At 47.1% G+C, this 18,491-nt stretch overlaps 6 protein-coding genes and 2 non-coding genes across 19 annotated transcripts; 3 read left to right on the top strand and 5 right to left on the bottom strand.

Moving 5' to 3' along the window:
• Window positions 1-46: 46 nt before the first annotated feature.
• On the bottom strand, window positions 47-128 carry tRNA:Ser-TGA-2-1 (transfer RNA:Serine-TGA 2-1). Its single transcript has one exon. It is a non-coding gene; the product is annotated as a tRNA-Ser (tRNA).
• Window positions 129-608: 480 nt separating this feature from the next.
• Window positions 609-690, top strand: tRNA:Ser-TGA-1-1 (transfer RNA:Serine-TGA 1-1). The gene has a single exon. It is a non-coding gene; the product is annotated as a tRNA-Ser (tRNA).
• Window positions 691-833: 143 nt separating this feature from the next.
• Window positions 834-5,513, bottom strand: l(2)k09913 (lethal (2) k09913). 9 transcript variants are annotated; one of them, NM_166583.2, is made up of 5 exons: window positions 5,402-5,513; window positions 4,868-5,077; window positions 4,581-4,762; window positions 1,821-2,102; window positions 834-1,744 (listed from the first exon to the last, which is right to left on the bottom strand). In NM_166583.2, the coding sequence occupies exons 2-5, from the start codon at window positions 4,980-4,982 to the stop codon at window positions 1,154-1,156; spliced, it is 1,170 nt and encodes a 389-aa protein (NP_726285.1). In that variant the 5' UTR covers window positions 4,983-5,077; window positions 5,402-5,513; the 3' UTR covers window positions 834-1,153. The 9 variants fall into 9 exon arrangements, with proteins under 9 accessions (NP_726285.1, NP_001286755.1, NP_726284.1 ...); NM_001299826.1 differs by having other exon boundaries at window positions 4,871-5,077; NM_166582.2 differs by having other exon boundaries at window positions 4,868-5,338; window positions 5,402-5,436.
• A 12-nt stretch (window positions 5,514-5,525) lies between these two features.
• On the bottom strand, window positions 5,526-7,940 carry PPO3 (Prophenoloxidase 3). The gene is made up of 4 exons (NM_080021.4): window positions 6,894-7,940; window positions 6,734-6,829; window positions 5,935-6,672; window positions 5,526-5,872 (listed from the first exon to the last, which is right to left on the bottom strand). Exons 1-4 carry the CDS (start codon window positions 7,878-7,880, stop codon window positions 5,642-5,644), a joined length of 2,052 nt encoding a protein of 683 aa, NP_524760.1. The 5' UTR covers window positions 7,881-7,940; the 3' UTR covers window positions 5,526-5,641.
• Window positions 7,941-8,448: 508 nt separating this feature from the next.
• Window positions 8,449-9,962, top strand: CG9890 (uncharacterized protein). Its single transcript, NM_137906.4, has 2 exons — window positions 8,449-8,734; window positions 8,789-9,962. The coding sequence occupies exons 1-2, from the start codon at window positions 8,488-8,490 to the stop codon at window positions 9,898-9,900; spliced, it is 1,359 nt and encodes a 452-aa protein (NP_611750.1). The 5' UTR covers window positions 8,449-8,487; the 3' UTR covers window positions 9,901-9,962.
• Window positions 9,963-10,115: 153 nt separating this feature from the next.
• On the top strand, window positions 10,116-11,289 carry DCTN3-p24 (Dynactin 3, p24 subunit). 2 transcript variants are annotated; one of them, NM_001274219.1, is made up of 2 exons: window positions 10,116-11,026; window positions 11,115-11,289. In NM_001274219.1, the coding sequence occupies exon 1, from the start codon at window positions 10,199-10,201 to the stop codon at window positions 10,775-10,777; it is 579 nt and encodes a 192-aa protein (NP_001261148.1). In that variant the 5' UTR covers window positions 10,116-10,198; the 3' UTR covers window positions 10,778-11,026; window positions 11,115-11,289. The 2 variants fall into 2 exon arrangements, with proteins under 2 accessions (NP_001261148.1, NP_652036.1); NM_143779.4 differs by having other exon boundaries at window positions 10,116-11,289.
• Fatp2 (Fatty acid transport protein 2) lies at window positions 11,160-17,235 on the bottom strand. Of its 3 annotated transcripts, none has more exons than NM_206203.2 (6): window positions 17,036-17,235; window positions 15,076-15,300; window positions 13,416-13,654; window positions 12,713-13,357; window positions 12,452-12,653; window positions 11,160-12,393 (listed from the first exon to the last, which is right to left on the bottom strand). In NM_206203.2, the coding sequence occupies exons 2-6, from the start codon at window positions 15,190-15,192 to the stop codon at window positions 11,452-11,454; spliced, it is 2,145 nt and encodes a 714-aa protein (NP_995925.2). In that variant the 5' UTR covers window positions 15,193-15,300; window positions 17,036-17,235; the 3' UTR covers window positions 11,160-11,451. The 3 variants fall into 3 exon arrangements, with proteins under 3 accessions (NP_995925.2, NP_995926.1, NP_611749.2); NM_206204.3 differs by having other exon boundaries at window positions 17,130-17,235; NM_137905.5 differs by lacking the exons at window positions 15,076-15,300; window positions 17,036-17,235 and adding an exon at window positions 14,244-14,461.
• Window positions 13,916-14,461, bottom strand: CG44253 (uncharacterized protein). The gene is made up of 2 exons (NM_001169790.3): window positions 14,244-14,461; window positions 13,916-14,165 (listed from the first exon to the last, which is right to left on the bottom strand). Exons 1-2 carry the CDS (start codon window positions 14,325-14,327, stop codon window positions 14,013-14,015), a joined length of 237 nt encoding a protein of 78 aa, NP_001163261.1. The 5' UTR covers window positions 14,328-14,461; the 3' UTR covers window positions 13,916-14,012.
• Window positions 17,236-18,491: the final 1,256 nt, after the last annotated feature.

The raw sequence follows: 18,491 nt of genomic DNA, 5'->3' as shown, positions 1-18,491 counted from the left end.
GTACCCTCTGCAAATTCACAATAAATAAAAAATAAAAAAAGTTCTGCGCTGCGGACAGGATTCGAACCTGCGCGGGTAGAACCCAATGGATTTCAAGTCCATCTCCTTAACCACTCGGACACCGCAACTGTGTCGCCCCGGTGGCAAAGTTCCTATTTGGTATGAAGCATAGATTTCAGCACCCCCCTCACCTATCTTCGCCAGGTATGACGCACCATTTATACAGACACGAACCAAGAACTATTCACGGGGTGGTGTCTCGGCTTAAGCCATTCTTAATGAAAATTGGAGTTTCGTTCACGTGGGGCTAATGAATCCATAAAGATTATTAGCTTAATACATAAATAAATAAAATAATGTAGCAATACATTATTTTTTAGTTCGCTCTCACTTAAGCTAATAGTTTACATATAGAAGTATGAGCACATGTCATGAAGAGCAGCTATCAATTAAACTAAAACTTGTGGTATTGAAGAAATTGAACTGCATATTTCTGCATTCAAATATCTAGTGATTTACTGTCATCGCTTTGCAGAAATTCAGATGCTTATCAGCATAGAATTATGCAGGGAGAGATATCAGTGACAAATGGAGCGGACTTCAATAAGGCTGCGGTGTCCGAGTGGTTAAGGAGATGGACTTGAAATCCATTGGGTTCTACCCGCACAGGTTCAAGTCCTGTCCGCAGCGATAGTGTAGTTGTAACACGTTTTTTTTTTGTCGAACCAATTTTAACCCGAGATATTTTTTCAGACCTTTTAAGAATCTTTCATCGCATATATCTTGTGAAAATACTTGTTTAACCAGCACATACTTGATTGAAACACTCATTTAATGTGTTCGTATCATTTAAATTACTTTATTTAGCTGTTTTGCAGCGATCTCAAAATATATGTAACAATATAGAGGCGTAGTGCATTCTTCTCTCGGTTGATGAAATACGACTTTAAGCTTAGCCTAGGAATTTCCCGTGCGGGCTTTTGAAGATTCTGCCTCGCGAGAGACACACAGATCATAATCATTCAAAGAGGACATTGGTTTTACATTGCTCGTTAATCTTTAGGTCTTAGCAACTAGGGTAAAATCATAATCGCATTGATTCTTGAATAAATGTATATCACTGAACTGATCAGCCGCTCCTCGTTAGAGACACCTACAACTTGGCGCGCTTCGGCACGCCGATGGCCTCCAAGACACCGCAGGTCTCCAGATGCTGGAACAGCGTCTGCAGGTACTCCTCGCGATGCCGTATATAGTGGGCGGCGTGCTGGGACCGCTCCCAGCACTTGAAGGTAACCTTGATGTTCGCACGCTCCCAGTCCTCGCGAACGGACTGGTTGGAGGACGGCGGACCGATGGGATCGTTGTCGGACACGAAGAACAGCGCCGGGGCCTTGAGCAGCGTGGAGTGGAACATCTGGCTGGAGCGCATGTAGTGGATGGTGGCCTGGTTGTGGAATGTCTTCAGGTGGTACAGCGTATAGTTGCGCAGGGCGCTCTGCATTCGCTCGTTCCTCGGGAAGATCGACTTGGGCACGCCCACCGGGATCTCGGTGATGTCGGCGGCGCTGTCCCACACCTGGCACACGAAGCGGTCCAGAATGCTACCATAGCGATCCATGTCGCGCGACATCTGCAGCATGATCTCGCCCAGCTGGTAGGCGCCCACGGAGAAGCCATGCATCACAATGGGTTCGTACGACTTGTTGTTCTCCAGGAATCGAATAGTCTCGGCGGCCACCACCTGGTCAGCAGGAAATGGATGCATTAGTGTTTGAATGACTCAACTTGGAATGTAAACTTTGAAGGGCGGCTATTACCTGGGATCCTTTGACCGGCCAGAGTAGCTGCCACGGCGTAATGTGCACCACCACCACATCGAATCCCATCTCAGTGTAGATCTGGGCATACTTCTTCAGATGCTTCTGCTTGGCCATCAGCCAGGCCATCATGAGAACCAGTGGGTTGCCAGTGGGCTTCTTGAAGGCCAGCGTCTTGGGATCCACCTCAACTTGGGTCTTGGTGCTGGTGTACAGGGTCATGTTCTTGGTAATATCCTGCGAGGATAAGTACCGGCGATTGTTCGACGGCGCCATGGCACTCTGAGTTCGGGAGAAACGGGCTATTAGTCATGTTCGGGCACAGCTGATGCGGGATGGTTAGTGCGTTGGGTGGGTAAAATGAAACTTTAGAAACAACAAACAAGTTGGAGTGCAAGGCATACGTTTAGAATTCAATAACTAAGCAAATATGCATACGATTTCGATTCTCTCCGCTCTTCAAATGTGCGACCAAGCGATTACACCTAGGCTATTCCATGAACTAATCGCCCTGCGAACCAAAGTTTGGATAGGTCCAGTCACTAACTGAGCAGCTAACTGATAAGATATGAAAGCTTAAGTGGTTAATATGGTCCGATCGGCTGCAGATTAGCGGGGGCACCCAAATCCATGCAAATTAGGGGGAATACTTATATTAAGTATTTTAGCACTGATTTATCCTCGGCAACAGCTGCTGACCTTGAAACTCGCTCAACACGTTACAATCATGAACAGCTGTTTGTGATAAGATAAGCCCAGGTGTGTGTGCATTTGGTTATTTCATGGAATCATGTTACCGCGATTGATATTCAATTACTACGATCACTTTTCGAACTCTCAAACACTGTGATTTATAAGGAAATCAAAAGACTAGACTATTTTCATACCGTTTTCAGTGGCGAGTTATCAGAAGTTGCTTGTAGCAAGCACGAAGGCAAGTGACCAAATGAAGGAGGTGCAAAGGTTTTAGGTTCTTTTCCCCCATTTCAGCAAGGCTAAGCCGACTGATAGCATTATAAGTTCGAAGATAGCCCCGCAAAGTCTGACGATAAGCAGTTGCAATTTAGATTAGTGAAACATTATTGTGACCTAACAGTTTCCGCACTATTGAGTTAAATGAGGCTCATTATAATTGAGACAAATCGTGACTTAATGCTGGAGCACACTTTCACTTTGGCTTGACACTTTGAACTTGACCGACGACCCCAAATTGTATGGCCACTCACACGTTTCGCCCGATGATAGATCTTCAGCAGTATAATTGCCAATATGACCAGTAATGTTATTTCAATTAGGAAGTCCATATCGAAGATAAAACTAAGCAGGTGCAACGACTTTGACCGACTGACTGATCCACATTATATAGCATATAGTCCAGCGATCCAGTGGAACGATCACGGATAGTTGAGCGGAATTGAGGCGAGCTTACATTCCCAATCCCCATGGAAGGTACATAGTTATTTCAGCTGATGTGTGTGTGTGTATAGGGAGGAATATGTTTTTTCTACTCTTTGCGGCATTGGTTTAAATTACATTGCGGCACTGGAAGCCTCAGTCCCATTTGCGAAAGGTGAACTCTTAGTCTCGACTAAAAGATACCATGTGAAATTTAACTTAACAGGATTCTTTTTATATTAAGCAGTATTCTGCCCTAATTTGTTGATAGCTAACACTAACCTTTATAGATGAGTGTATAGTGACTATCTTTGAATCCGAAATACCCAGACTTAAGTTTTAACTTGGGTATCAACTTGCCGCCTAAAAATAAACACAGAACACGAACATTTGGCGGATCGAGCGAAAGCTTGGCATTGGGGCGCCATTATGATTTGAATCGTGAAAAAAGCTGTGCCCCAGCTCAATTGAGCTTGCTGAATGCGAGGGTGGATCCAGAAGTGTGCCCCAGGATAAGGGCAGTAGTTCAATGGAACTGGAATATTGATGACATAAATTAATAATATCGTTAATTGTATGGTTAGTTCAAGCGGTTAATGAGCCTTCACTAATTGCAAAACAACGATTAGAATATGTGCATATGTTTACAAATATATACAAAGTAAGCTAAGCTTATCTGTACAAATCACCATTGCAGAGGAAGCGAGGTTGGGAGAGATTGGAAACCGAAATCATTTGCCGGGTACAAAGTGCAGGGACTACAGTTTACTCAAGCATGCAAATTTCCAAAGTCACCAACTATAAAGTGCTTAAAATGAAGAAGCGAATTGGAGGTAATTAAAGGTTCAACCGCAGATCAACAACAGATGTTCAATACAAGCTGCTCTACAGCTCATTAGCGTATACCCTGCAATTTATGGCTCATCCACGTATGATATCTGATCTATGCATCGAAGCTATTGTCATTTTTTTTAAGCTTTTTAAGCTGTAAAACTATTTTCTAATGCTAACTACGTTGACCGCGTCATGGACAACTACATTTAATCTTAGGCGGTTCAGGTTTATCTTATCCTTTTGTAAAGTACATATATATTTTCATAACTACTTGCGTCGTGGAGATAATTTTGCTTTAGAATAAGTAACTAAAGAAATAATGTCTTAATGTGAAGATAGAGCGGATTCTAAGAGTATCTGAACCATAAGATCAAAGTTCGCAATTTTGATTAATCATACGAGTAAGTAATGCAACAACTGAAGAGATAAGTTTTAAGAGTCAAAATTTGGAGTGCATCCTAGTGGAAATCTAGTCGCTGGAATCCACGTTACCAGAATCGATGGAGGACCAGAACCAATCAATATGCTTACATTTGGAGCCGGCTGCTGCTGCTGCTGGTGGCCCGTCTGCAGGCTCGAGAAGTTCCGCATCAGCGGGGGCTGGATGTATCCGGTCTGGGGAATCCGCTGGAGCAGTCCCTGCGTCTGGCAGCCCCCGAAGAAGCTGTCCGCGTAGGCATTCTCGTACGGCACGGCTGCCCGGCTATTTTGCGCTACTCGCGTGCGTTGGTATATTGGGAGTGGCGATGGCGGTGGGGATGGTGGGCAATGCAAAAGTTATAAATAAGTCGGTGAGATGCGGGAGGACAGGGATTTACCACCGAATGATAGGCCCACGGCTAGAGTTGCGGCTGTCCGGCCGGCGAAGGGCAGACTCATCGATTTTCTGGCCGCCGTTGCGTAAAATGCAGTGCGAAAAAAGTGCGCAGCCATTGTGATGCGAATGCGGATGCGGAAAATTGCAGAAAACACTTTCACGGGCGGGCGGGCGAATCAGAATACTTTCACACAAGCGCTTTGGACACAGACTGAAAAATGATTGGCAGTGGTTTCTTGCTTTTTCTCCTCTCATTTGCGTACTGCACACACAGACTCACACAGGCACACACGCCCGAATGCACGCACACAGGCACAGGCCAATGCACACGGACTGAACTTTGTACCCAGTGCAGACGAGTCTCAATTTGTATTGTCAAATGGCCAGAATGCTAAATTGATCAAATTGAGATTCTGGGCTCGAATCTTGCTCCCAGGCGGTGCGTGTGTGCGTGAGTGTCTGTGCGGCGTATCTGTGTGCAACATCGATGATATTTTAATTGGCCAGCAGCTGAATCGGTGGCCGTAACACTTACGCTAACGTCGAGCTCCCGTGTTTCGATTTTTGTTTGCAAATAAATTCAATTCCGCCCCCAACCGCAGCACAGTGTGACCGTTCGCGGGGAGTTCCAACGGTAAACTGGTATTTTGGCATCTGATAGTATTTCATTAATTTATTTGGTATTTTCTACACAGCGAGAAAGCTATAGACCGTTATTAGTGGCTTCTCTTTAAGCCAAAAAATGAAACTGGCCATAACAAGATGCTTCTCTTATTCAGGAGCGAGCTGGTACCTCGCGAAGCTTCTCGGTGCGGTCCTCGTGGGTAATGATGACCTCCACGGCGCACATGTTGGGCGTCAGGAAGTTCTCCAGGATCTCGGAGCCTCGACGCGGCTTGCGATCGAAGGGGAAGCCCATGGACTTGCGATCCGGATAGAGGCGATCGCGCAGGCCGCAGTAGGAAGCGGCGATGCTGCAGCCGCAATCTGCGACCGTCTGGTCAACCTGCACAAGGAAAGAGGATTGGGATCAGGAGGCATTCGCAGTATACTCTAAAGACACCTTACCTTATCCTCTTCGTAGTTGGAAACCATGACGAAGAGCTCGAAGCGCAGACCCTCGGGCCGACCCTTCGGAATCAGCATGTGCTGGGGCCAACCGCAGCCGCACAAGAAGTTCTGCAGCTCCTCCAGCTTGTCCAGGTTGCGGAAGGTGCGCTCGAACGGAATGGTGACACTCGACTCCGTGGAGTTCCGGGTGATCGTATGGCTGCCGGGAGGCATGGTAACCACGAACTTGTCCAGCTCCACCATCATCAGGCGCTGTTGCTCCAGCAGCATGGGTGCATTGCGATCATCCAGCTTGGGCGCCAGGAAGATGCGCACGTAGCCATACCGCGTGGCCTCGCTGGAGTTCTCCACCTTGATGGTGTAGCTGAATTCGTGGTGCTGCAGATGGGTGAACCGAGCGAGGACATGGCCGCGCGGCACAAAATCAAGGCCACGGGACATGTCCACATCGGACTCCTGCCAGAAGGTGGTCAGCCTGTTGACCTGACCCTGGCTCTCCACCTGGATGCTCTCGACGCGAACGTCCGGAAAGCTGAGCTCTTGCTTCTCATAGGGAGAAAGCAGACGTTTGTGCTCCTGGAACATATTGTCGATGAAGGCGTGCCACTTGTAGAAGATCGGATCGCGCATCGCGGTGGAGGCGTCGCCCATCACGCCCGCGTACTCCAGGTGCTTGTTGGTCGGATCGTGTGAGTAGGCAATCAGTATGTGCCCCATGTTGTGGAAGTCGCCGTACTGCAGATGGAAATAATATACATGGAAAGGTGATCTACAGATTATCACTTAGATTCCTTACCAGCGTACTGTTGGGCGTCAGATCGGAAGCCTCGATGATGTTGCCCAGGATGTCGATGCCCTTAGCGTCATCCAGCACGATCTTTTCATTGTTCGTCTAAAAAATAACCAATTAGTTGTTGGATGCATGTACTCCTGGAATCGGAGAGCTCCCCACTCACATCCAAAACGTAGCCCTGATGGATGGCCTCGTAGATGCGTTCGCGCCAGCGCTTCATATCATCGATGCCAACCCTCAACTGGTTGTTAGGCCGGTCCACATCGCTCAGCCGGGTGTTATCGAAGCGCGGAGGATACGCCCTACTGGCCACCAGCGAGTCCATCTTGGGGAAGTAGCCCTCGGCAATTGGTTCGTCCAGGTTGTTGAACGGCTGCACCCGGGCCATGTGGTTGCTCAGCCGCTCGGCATTGTAGCGGGCAATGATCTGCTGGTGCATATAGTAGAACAGCTCGCCACGACGGTCCTTGTCCACGATGCTGCGGTCGGGCGCCTCTATGGGATAGACCAGATGCCAGTGCCAGTGGTGCAGGTTGACGCCCAGGTCCTCGCGGAAGTACCACAGCCGGTGCTCCACATCGAGATCGGAGGCGGTGTACTTGACCGAACTGACGACGGGCAGGCGGGCGGCGGAGCGCTCCACCACAAAGGACTCCTCGCGCATGCTGCGAAGCATCTTCGAGTCGATAAAGCGATCCGGGAAGGTCTGCGCAAAGGCGGGCAGTTCGAGGTCCTTGGTGTCCGGACGGTGGAGCAGGGCCACCGACAAGGCGTAGTTGAAGAGCACCGGATTGACGCGATCCCTGGCGTACACCGCCACGCTCTGCAGCTCATCCACGGTCTGCATTTTGGTGAAGATCTCGATCAGGTGGCTGGCCATCTTGCGGTGGGACTTCAGGAAGATCGAGAACTGCTCCGAGCGGCCCAGTCTCATGGAGCAACTGAGATCCGGTATGGCGATCTCCTTGACTTGAACGTTCTTCTCGGACGCGCTGCTCACGCGCCGCTGGACCTTCTTGCACATCTGATTGTAGCGATCGGTCACGTAGGAGTCGGGCACGTCGAAGACGGTGCCATTGCCACCCTTGTCCATGAACACGGGCTCCGTGGGATGATCGAACAGAAGGAGCAGATTCTTCTTGTCGGCCATTTTCGATGGATTCGCGATTAGGAGGACCTTTAGCGAGCAGTTGCTGATTCTCAACTGCACGTCCCCACCCAACTATCAGCTCCTTTTATACCCAGCAGCCGAAATGCCCTATGGTTACATGGCGAACATCTCAAGTTCGTCAACCCCAAAAAACAATCTAAAATATTACTAACTTAAGAATTTTTAACTATTGCCATAGTATAAGCATTGAATCACAGAGTTCCGAAAAAAACATTTTTAACCGATAAGATGCTGCTGATTCATCATAGTCTGTTGAAAACTTAACGAACAATGTATTTGTAAGTTTCAGAATTTTAATTCACAGATAAGTTACAAATATTTGAATCGTATAATATCCTATAAGGATATTAACATTTCCAGTACGTGTTGTCTACATCGAAAATACTGAATATCATTTTTTGATTATTTAGTCTTCATAAGACAGTTGTAAGTATTTATTTAATTTTTTTTGTGCATTAAATTAAATTCATTAAATTTTCAATTGTTTCCAGTGTACGTCATAATTAAGCTTATCTCGCAAACAGTATTTTGCCGCTAAGCACCTGCGGTCACACTTATTCGTGGAGCACCAGGAGAACGTAAACAAATGGAGCACGAGGTGGCTGTTTCAGGAGGGGATTCCTCGCTGGAGGAGATCACTGGCAGTTCGAAACTCAAGCCCTCCAAGAACACGGCCATCAAGTGCCTGAAATGCGACAAGGTGTACATATTTCCGTCAGATAAAGATGACTGCCTGGCGCATTTGTATATGGAGCACCGACTGGTCATCGCCGATGTGGAGGATATAGCGCTTCTGGAGGACTACCTCCAGTACTGGGAAAAGGAGTTTCACAGTGAGAGAATCAGCAACCCTACCCTGAAAATTTAATAATTGTTACCCATTTTAGCCCACGAATTCGAGCAATATTGCACCACAATGTTCCTGGATCAGCTGCCCGATGGCAAGTACGCCAAGAACGAAAAGTACTACCTGCTGTGTGACATCCTGCCCCAGGACTACGAGCTGCGGCGAAGGTTGAAGGAGAAGCGCCTAAGTGAAGCCCTGGAGCGACATCAGTTCGAGCTAACCGACCGCACCTTCTCCAAGGAGTGCCTTTTCTGCAGGGCCATCATCAAGGGATTGAGGGCGGACTATCTGGACCATCTGTTTGACAAGCACTTTCTGTTGGTCGGCAAGCCCGAGAAGCTGGTGTATGTGGACGAACTGCTGGATCACCTGGAGGAGAACTTGAATCGGTTAATGTGCCTCTACTGCGAGAAGATCTTCAGGGATCGGCCCACGCTCAAGGAACACATGCGCAAGAAGGGCCACAAGCGGATCAATCCGAACCGAAGGGAGTACGACAAGTACTTCCTTATCAACTACAATCGTGTACCAACGGCCCCCACGCCCCGGAAACAGCACCTCCAAAAGCGAAGACGGGAAACGGCATCCGTGTCCACAGTTGCTGATCCTGAAACCGGCAGCGTGGACTTCGACAAGCACTTCGCTCGCCCTGATTCGGATGGCGAACACGATTCGGACTGGTCGGATTGGGCGGCAGATGGTGAGCCTAGCTCCATTAAGTGCCTGTTTTGCCACCATCTCGGCGACAACTTCACCGCCCTCAAGAAGCACATGCACGAGGTTCATCGCTTGGATTTCGAGAAGGCCACCAGCTCTCTGAACTTCTACCAACGCGTCAAGGTGGTCAACTACCTGCGCCGCCAAATGTGCCTGCTGCGCTGCGTGACCTGCGATCTGCAGTTCGACGAGGAGGAGCTGCTCGTGGAGCACATGGCACAAGAGTCGCACCACGGAATCGGCGATAAGGAGAGCTGGGACAAGCCCGAGTTCTTCTTCCCGTACATCGAGAACGATGGTCTGCTGTGTGTGCTGGATGATTCCGGAGGCGATGACCCGGACGTCGATACGGTGCGCATCATCTCCGAGGATAGTCTGGCGCAGATCAACAAGGATGCGGAGCGGTTGTCCCTCGAGAATTTTAAGCTGTTGTAACTGAGATTTTTGTATTGTACAGTTTACGTTTAAAAGAAACTAAGTAAATAGCAATGGAATTTAAGTGTGTACTATATTTATAGATACGTATGCACCAAAAACTTTATGCAGAGGAGCTAAATATTTTATTTAAATACCATATTTTTTAGTCCGCATAAGGGTTAATTCGTTCTGCTTAGCGAGTACAAGAACCTTGCCACCAAGCTAACGTTGCCACCTTTTCGTTGGACATCGATTGTTTTGCAGACTGACATCATTCCCATCAAAACGAACAAAATAAAGAGAAATTCAGCGAAAAATGGAGGCACTGGACATTCTGGAGAAGCGCATCGATGCCCTGACACGAGTCCTGGGTCCGGTCCAGGACTCTGAGGTGGGCGAGGGCGTGGTCGACGCCCTGTGCTCGGCACACGCCATCCTGGGCGAAGCAACCACAGGAAGTGCTGCACTGCAGCAGTGCGTGAAGAGATCTGACGAGCTGGAGAAGTACCTGGACCCCAACTTCCTGGAGGAGCACCAGCAGGTGCGCTCCAAGGAGGTGTACCTGCAAGCCGTGGCCCCCGAGCTGCACACGCAGGCCGAGCAGCTGGAGAGGATTAAGCAGCTGGAACCGGCCCTGGGCGCGGAGTACTTCCGCAGCATTCCCGCCGAGTGTCTGGAGCAGCTAAAGGGCATAACGCAGAACAACGGGGAGTACGCGCAGCAGAGCGAACTTATCGAGGAGAGTCTGGTCCTGGCCATGAAGCGATATGGCGAGATCCAGGCGGGACTGCTGAGCTCCCTGGATGCCATGAGCGAGCGCTTGGACCAGGTAGAGGAGCGCATGGAGCAGAGGAAGCGTGCAGAGTTGAGCAAGGATGTGCCGCCCAAGGATTGAGCGGATATAGATCCAAAGACTGCTGAAAGTATTTTATACGACCCCGTTTCCAAATCCGTTCACCTGAAAATCTGGTTCCACTTAAGCTGAAGGCATCAGTTGCTCAAGCAATGGATGTAACCTAGGTTCTATTGAAAAGTGTAATCGTAGCTAAAGCCATCCCGATTTGATTGGAACTGTTTAAGGAAGCCGGGATATTAGATTTTCTAACTACTCCAACGTAAAGTGGCTAATGATGCTCTTTCAATTGTAAGTTTCATTTTTAAAAACTATTTAACTAAGCACAATAAACTAAATTACAAATCTAATGAAAACCAATCAAAATCCTGTCTTACAGAAGGAAAATGCTATAATCACATAATAGAGCACAATATGGATTTATCATTGGCTGAATTTTATTTTTATTATCTATACAATGTATACAATACGATGTGACACTTATGTATGTAGGAATTGTAGAAGGAAATAGTTACAAAATAATAATTTACCCGCGGAAACGCTCTTTCAACAGTAAATTTCCAATGCTAAAGTTTATATTGTCCGGACAATAAGAAACTTAGCCAGAATTAAAAGTAGTTGGCGCACCACAAGCCGAATCCAAAGGATATCCTCTTCACCAACATACAAGGCACAGTCTTGACTTTTCTTCTTCCCAAGAACAAAGTCCGGCGCTCCTAGAATCGCAGCTCGTTTCTAACTATCCTCTCGTATACGGATGGGGTGAGTGGAGCATACACGCCATCCGGTTGGGCGTAGAAGAGTTCATCGTCGATGATCTCCGGATTGAAGCCCTGCTGCTGAAGCTCCACCTTGCGCAACTTGAAGGTGCCCGTCAGGTCGATTTTGCGCAGGAATCTGAGAAACTGCGGCCTGGCGTAGTTGGGCAGGGATTTGGCCAGTTCCACGCCCAGCTGGCTGACGTTGACCTCCCGAGTGGGATCGTAGATGGCTGCCATTCCTGCTCTGCCCTCAGTGTTGGGTATGCTTACGCCGTACACAATCACATCCTTGTAGCCAGCCAGATTACTCAACTGCGCCTCCACCTCGCTGGTGGAGACATTCTCACCCTTCCAGCGGAAAGTGTCGCCGGTCCGATCTTTGAAGTACAGATAGCCCCGCTCATCGGCCACCAGCAGATCGCCCGAGATGAAGGCCATGTCGCCCTTGGAGAAGACATCGTGGACCACCTTCTTGGAGGAGGCCTTCTGGTCAACGTAGCCGAGGAACTCACGGCAGGGATTACCCCGCACAATCTTTCCAACGAAGACGCCTGGCTCATCCGCCTCGCATCTCTCACACAGTCCTTGGCTGTTCCTCAAAGGCTCTCCCGTATGTGGATCTGCTTTTATGATCGATATTGGGTAGATCTGCGGCAGTATGCGGGATATGAATCCAATGGCGCCCACTGTGCTGTCATTGTTCATGATGTTGGCATTGCCCTCAGTGGCTCCGTAGAACTCGCCCACTTTTCGAATCCCGAAGCGCTCCACGAACTGCGGCCAAATCTGTGGACGCAGTCCATTTCCGAACACCATTCGCACTTGGTGGTTCCGATCGTGAGGAGCCGATGGCGTGGCCAGGATGTAGCGCGCCATCTCCCCAATGTACTGTCCCACCTGGCAGAAAAATAAGGCACATTAATACAACATATTGGATGATCCAATAGCCAGTTACCGTGCATTGGAAGCGGGCGCAGTCTGAAAAGTAACCGGAGGCGCTGAATTTCTTCCTTATGACCACGGTGGAGCCGAAGAGTAAGGCCTGGCCCATGCTCATCACTCCGCCAGCGGTGTGATATAGGGGCAAGGGAGTATAGAACACATCCTGATCCTTGAAGCCAAGCGTGTAGTGAATGCCGGCAGCTATGAAAAAGTACCTGAAAGTAGAGGAATCGTTGTAAAGGAGAAACTTACTGCAGCCAGTGGCAAATCTTACCGAGAATGCGTGATGACGGCTGCCTTGGGCAAGCCCGTGGTGCCCGACGTGTAGATGTAGACCAACTTGTCGTGATGATCCGCCCGAGAAGCGCCGGCGGCCACCTTATCCTTGGCCGCCGTCTCCAGAAGGCCGTTCAACTGCTGGGCCAGTCCCTGGCTAAGGCCCTCGGAAGCCACCACCTCCTGGTTGGACTCGTCGTTGAACTGATACAGTCCGACGTGGGCGGGCAGATCCTTGGCGATATCCATCACGGCCGACCGGAAACTGGCGCCGTAAATGAGCGCCGTGCACTGGCCCACGGTAATGCTGTGCTGCAGTGAGGCTCCACGGAGGTTTGTGTTAATCAGCGGCGTGATCACGCCGATCTTGGAGAGACCAAGCCAGGTGGCTACAAATTCGGCGCGATTCTCGAGCAGCAGACCCACCACGTCGCCCTTTTTGTAGCCGTGACTGTGGAACACGTTGGCCACCCGGTTCGAATGCTCGTTCACCTGGCGGAAGGTCCACTGCTGGGACTCACTGACAATGGCCAGTTTATCCGGCTGCCGGGCCACATTTGACTCAAAGATGTCTCCGATGTTCAGGTTCTTGCGCTCCTGGCGCTTAATGAAGAGCAGCACACGGATGTAGGCAAAGAGGGCTCTAAGGAATACAGTTTTAAAAAAACTCTGGAACTAACTTCCCAATCCTTGTTACTTACACAGTATCCCTGGGTGTGGTAACAGCTGCAATGTAGAACCAGCGCCATCCTGGACGCACCAGCAGTATGGATATCAATGCGGCATATAGCGTGGCCACTCCATACCAAGGCCCTTGGTAGTAGAGGATCAGACCGGAAATGGCGGTCAGGACAGGTGCTAGGATCCACTGAAGATAACGGCGGAAGTTGGATTTGGCAGGTGGTTTCAGGTTTTCCGGTTCGTTCATGGAAATGGAGACCTACAAAGTCACAATTTTAGTAAAGATGCATGTGTTTAGATTGCCAACTGCGAGAAGGAGAACAACGACTGCATCACTCATACGCCGCGTAAGCCCACATAGGCGATACGGGTCTTAGATAGCAAATAGAATAACCCCCCGGGTCTGACACCTCCAGATGAAGTTGATTCAAAGCTTTTCCTGATCTTCAGCTAATTGCTTGTTGTTTAATTTGCACTCTAGCCACCGTAGTTCCATAACCCAACCCGCATCAATCAATTAGCACTTTATTTAAGCAATTTGCAAACAAACAAACCAAAACAGTGAAAAGCAAACACACAGAAAATATATAGAGTGGTATGTGGACAAACAACAACATCTAGTGGCCAAAGCGGTGACCATTCCGGCCGGATGAAAGTTCTCGGAAGTGCATCAAGGCCTTCTTTTCGGCATCGGAGGCCAATCGGTTCGACAATCTGACCAGAACGCAGATGGTCAGCGCCGAGATGAGTCCCAGCATAAAGAACACAACCTAATTATGTGGTGCAATAGATATATTGTATAGTACGTTCTATGATCTCTCTGTGTGTGTCCGTGGTCTTCAGATTACCTTGTGCCAAATGGTCAGTCGATACTGGTTGGCTTTCGGACCGCCCTCCTCCACCAACGGACTATCGTCGGTGCCCGTCATCATGGTATTCAAATCTCAAGCTCAACTCTTTTGACCCTTGGCGCTTCAATGGTTCGGCTGTCTGCCTGTTTGTTTATGGGTTTTGTCTATTTTTTGTTAAACTGACAGTTGGTTCGCAGAAGTAATGTAACATTGAATTTGAACATGATCAGATTTCATTTCATTTAGTTCTGTGACGAAACTTCGTTAATACGACCTTAGGTTTTATTAAATGATCTTTTGCACTTAAAACTATTGATGATGTGCACCACAAGAAAAACATACTTAGCTTAAAATCAGATCTTTTAACCTGTTTCCCCACTTCAAAAGCAATTTATTTCCATAACCTCCATTGAAAACCATTCGAAGTCACCCTGATCTTGACTTTCAAATAGTTTCTGACCAACTCCGCCGAAAGACTTACTTTAGGCTGCACTAGTCTTTTATATAAAACCTGATTATGAGCTCTATCCGCACAGATGACCGATCGCATAATATTCGAGACCCAGACCTAGTCCCGGTTAAATCGGCGGACCAAAAGTAAACTGGTTTCGGTTTTCAGCGGTTTTTGTCGATGTTTGTTTTTGATGGCAACGTGAGTATTATTTTGTCGTCAGATAAGGTTTAGTTTGGCAGCGAGGGGAGCGACGGGACAGGGCCGGGGGATCCACCCATGGAACAACAAAGCGAATCAAGCGCGAAACCCCAAAAAAAATGTACATATGTTGACCACGCTCGTGCGAGTAGGTGAGCATAGTCGTGTGTTATTTACCTGTGGGGGGTTCAAGGCCGTCGAACTTGGGGCGGGCGCAGCTCCACTATTATCAGCCGCATCAGCACCACCTGTAGTGGCCCCAGCACCACCATCAACCACGCCAGCGGTGCACATTTTGATTGATTTCGGACTTAACAGCACATCTACAGAGGCTGCAATCTGATGTTAAGCTTGGTTTGGTCTTCAATTACTGCGCTGCTCAGGTGGCTTTTATTGAGATTTCTGGGCGGTTGCACAAAGAAAAAAGACATTTAAGAATTAATTGAATGTTGTACACTTTTATGGATAGTACAACATAAAAAAGGTATAGCGGGAAACCTATAAATGAGCTCGGTTAATTTATGCTACTTTAGTATGAGACCTATAAAATAGTATCTATACGAAAGTACTTTTAAAAACACTTAGAAAAACTAATTATATGTTAATAATATATATTAATGAGAACCATGGATCTTTAATTCGTTAGCTCACTATCGTAATATGCTTTATTTACATGTTTAAATAAAAATATTCTACATATATATGCTTCGATATAAAATACATATACATTTCACTAAATTGCTTAGCTGTTAACTGGGGGCTACAGTGCTCTAGTTTTTCTCAGTGCACTTTCGCAGCGAAATGATGGGTAATTAGGCGACATGCAGCACTCGGAAGGGGCAGGCAACAGACAAACAGATAGCAAACAAAAAGAGAAAAGGCGAAAAAGCTGAGAAAAAGCCGTGGTAACGATGTGGGGAATTCGCAATTGTAGTGCACAGGTGACACCAGTAGAAATGATGGAGAAAAATTGCCTTTTTTGACGCGGCCTGAATGATGCTGCGACGTTTTTGAGTTCAGCTTTTCAGCTATTCAGCGATCGTGGTCTCAAGGTGAGTTTTGGGGTCTGATGCGGTTGTTTATGCGCGACGAATGGCAAAAGCCAAGTTGAGCGGTGCTACAGGTGGCCCATAAAGGCCCATAAAGGTTAATGTATGGTAAACTCAGTTAATGGAAGAGGCAATTAAAGTGAGTTTTGCGTTCAGGAAGTTAGTCTCGGCTTGGAGGATAGATTTAAATGGGAAATGGGCATTTGTTTACTTGAAATAAGTAGTTGAAGTAAATAAAGAATTCAAGAATTTATATAACTTAACAAGCATATAACAAGTACAAAGCTGTTCTCCAATGTTAAACGAAGTGCATGAATAATAAAAATCCAAAAGATACAGTTTAGCTAATTGACTTCAATAGAAACCCTTTTAAGCTAATGGCTCTTGTGTCAAAAAATTAATCATTAAAATATGTTTAGCCCATTTCCCTTTCGGCTTGTTCGCTAATTTGCCAATGCATAAACATGGCTTTTACTCAGCCTGCGGCTAGTTTAAAACTTAAGTTTCAGTCCTCGTGTTGCAAATTATTTTTTACAACATTTTGCCCATGCAAACATTTAGTGTAGCTACTTCATCACTGTGGTTTTTTTTGTTTTTTTTGTTTTAGTTTTTGTGGCACACATATAGGCAAACACATAAGATCGGCAGAGATCATTAAGAGATGCGGATGTTGGCGACGCTTCATCACTTTCACTGAAATCTTCTTCTCCTTTCTTTTGTTAAATTGCTTTGCCTTTTGTGGGTCCCCACATCTCAAGCTCGGAACATTCAGAGGATGGGGATTAAGAGATTCGAGATGAGATGTGGGATGCGATCAAATTGCGGCTGAAATTGCTGTTCACTCTATTAACTTGATGGATATATTGCACGCACAACCAGAATCGAAACAATCTTGCTCTCGAAGGTCGTTTTTGAGGTATAGCGACTGCATTTAAAAAACTTGTTGGATTCCGAGCTTTTAGGAAATATCTTATCACTCTCTGTAGTAAGTAAGGGTGATCAAAAATCACTAAAATATAATTATACTTATGAAGCACTTGGATAAAATTATTTTCAATAAAGGTGGAGTCCTTAATATAGAAATTTACACTATCCATGTTTCACTGTTTCGTAGATCTTTCCTATCGTTTAATTATTAAACTTTCTCGGATGTTTTTAACCGATATTTCTATAGAATTTTACTTGATGTTTTTTGCAGTTTGGTGCGAGTTTAAGTCGAAGTTTAAGCCGGCGACGTCTTTCGGCCAACAGCTTCGTTCAGCAACTGGGCCCAAAAAGCTAACTGCCTCTGGATCCGTTGTTGCCGGAGCTCTGCCGCCGCCGACGTCGACGTCGGTGGCAACAGGTCGCCGTCGCGAACACAGATACACACTGGCACACTGGCAAAAGCCAAGCTTCGGGTCGAAGCTCTGCTGCTGAGCCAAGTTAACAAGGTGCTGGCGCTGTTCTTGTTGTTGGTGGCCGGCTGAAATTGTCGGTTGCAATTCTGCTGTGTTTGCACGTGATTATGCCGCATGCAACATGTGTATTGTTTCAATTGCCGTGCCTCTTAAGCGAGTTTCCTTTGTGGCCATTAACATGTCAACAACCACAGAGCGTCAAGAATGTGGCCATAATGGAGTGGTGGGGGGCTGCAAAGGGGGGTGGGCGGCTGCAGTGGGCGGGGGCGCAGGGGAAGGTCGCGCGGAATGGAGCGCACATTTAATTCAAAACACGTGTCTCGTATTCGTACTCTCTTTGTGGCTGTTGCCCTCGACTTCTGCTTTGCGATTCTTTCCCTCGCCTTTCTTTCTATGCATAAGTGCACTGGGAGAAATACCCTGGGAGTTTACCCTTCACATGCATTGTTGTTAACCCAATTAGGTTGTTTCAAGCCTCTTGCCGGACTAAAGTAAAGCTTAGTTAAGCCTATTCTATTGCACCAATTAAAACATCATTAAACTGATAATATCAACCATTTGTGGGCTTGTAATTTGAAATGTATTTTTCGCGTGTATCTACAAAGTACATATGTATGTACATGTATCTTTGTACGCGCAATCGATGCGTTACCCCTATGCCAACTCCTGCCCCCTCCCGCCACAAAACTCCGAGGCAAGTGCAACGCAACCGTTTATTAAATATAATTTTGCATGCTCATTTCTTTGGCTCCGATCGGTAGCCATGACTGGGCTTAATTGTTATAAACAGTCTGTGGGACTGGGCGAGATAGATCCGCTGTGCTATAGCTAAGCAGTTTTGCTCGGATCATTGCAACTGGGTCAATTGTGGGTTGCCCAATACTTTTGGGTTTGCAGCTGAATGACAGCTCAAAATACTTGCAAGGCACTTTTATTCGCTTAGAGCTACATTTATATCTAATACAACAAGCTTTCATATCGTCTAATCATATTACAATAAAGCTGAACCCACTTAACGAGATTATCGTTGTAGTTTAAATAGCGCTAATAATACGGGTATACGAACTCAAAGCTCTACTAAGGCTGTAATTGTACGAACTTCGACCTAATGAGTAACAATTGAATCACGAGAAGTATAGCAATA

The sequence above is a fragment of the Drosophila melanogaster genome, chromosome 2R, assembly GCF_000001215.4.
Source record: "Drosophila melanogaster chromosome 2R".
Classification (NCBI taxonomy): Eukaryota; Metazoa; Arthropoda; class Insecta; order Diptera; family Drosophilidae; genus Drosophila; species Drosophila melanogaster.
Note: the sequence above shows the minus strand (reverse complement) of the source record. Positions and strands in the feature narration are given on the sequence as shown.

Excerpts from the sequence above, each read along its gene's own strand:
- CG44253 (NM_001169790.3), bottom strand. The coding sequence starts at position 14,327 with ATGATGACGGGCACCGACGATAGTCCGTTGGTGGAGGAGGGCGGTCCG. Across the intron at positions 14,166-14,243 it reads GACTGACCATTTGGCACAAG|GTTGTGTTCTTTATGCTGGG; the intron begins GTAATCTGAAGA and ends CCACATAATTAG.
- Fatp2 (NM_206203.2), bottom strand. The coding sequence starts at position 15,192 with ATGTGCACCGCTGGCGTGGTTGATGGTGGTGCTGGGGCCACTACAGGT. Across the intron at positions 13,358-13,415 it reads ACCACACCCAGGGATACTGT|AGCCCTCTTTGCCTACATCC; the intron begins GTAAGTAACAAG and ends TGTATTCCTTAG. Across the intron at positions 12,654-12,712 it reads GCCGTCATCACGCATTCTCG|GTACTTTTTCATAGCTGCCG; the intron begins GTAAGATTTGCC and ends CTCTACTTTCAG.
- PPO3 (NM_080021.4), bottom strand. The coding sequence starts at position 7,880 with ATGGCCGACAAGAAGAATCTGCTCCTTCTGTTCGATCATCCCACGGAG. Across the intron at positions 6,830-6,893 it reads ATCAGGGCTACGTTTTGGAT|ACGAACAATGAAAAGATCGT; the intron begins GTGAGTGGGGAG and ends GTTATTTTTTAG. Across the intron at positions 6,673-6,733 it reads TGACGCCCAACAGTACGCTG|TACGGCGACTTCCACAACAT; the intron begins GTAAGGAATCTA and ends TTCCATCTGCAG.
- CG9890 (NM_137906.4), top strand. The coding sequence starts at position 8,488 with ATGGAGCACGAGGTGGCTGTTTCAGGAGGGGATTCCTCGCTGGAGGAG. Across the intron at positions 8,735-8,788 it reads CTGGGAAAAGGAGTTTCACA|CCCACGAATTCGAGCAATAT; the intron begins GTGAGAGAATCA and ends TACCCATTTTAG.
- DCTN3-p24 (NM_001274219.1), top strand. The coding sequence starts at position 10,199 with ATGGAGGCACTGGACATTCTGGAGAAGCGCATCGATGCCCTGACACGA.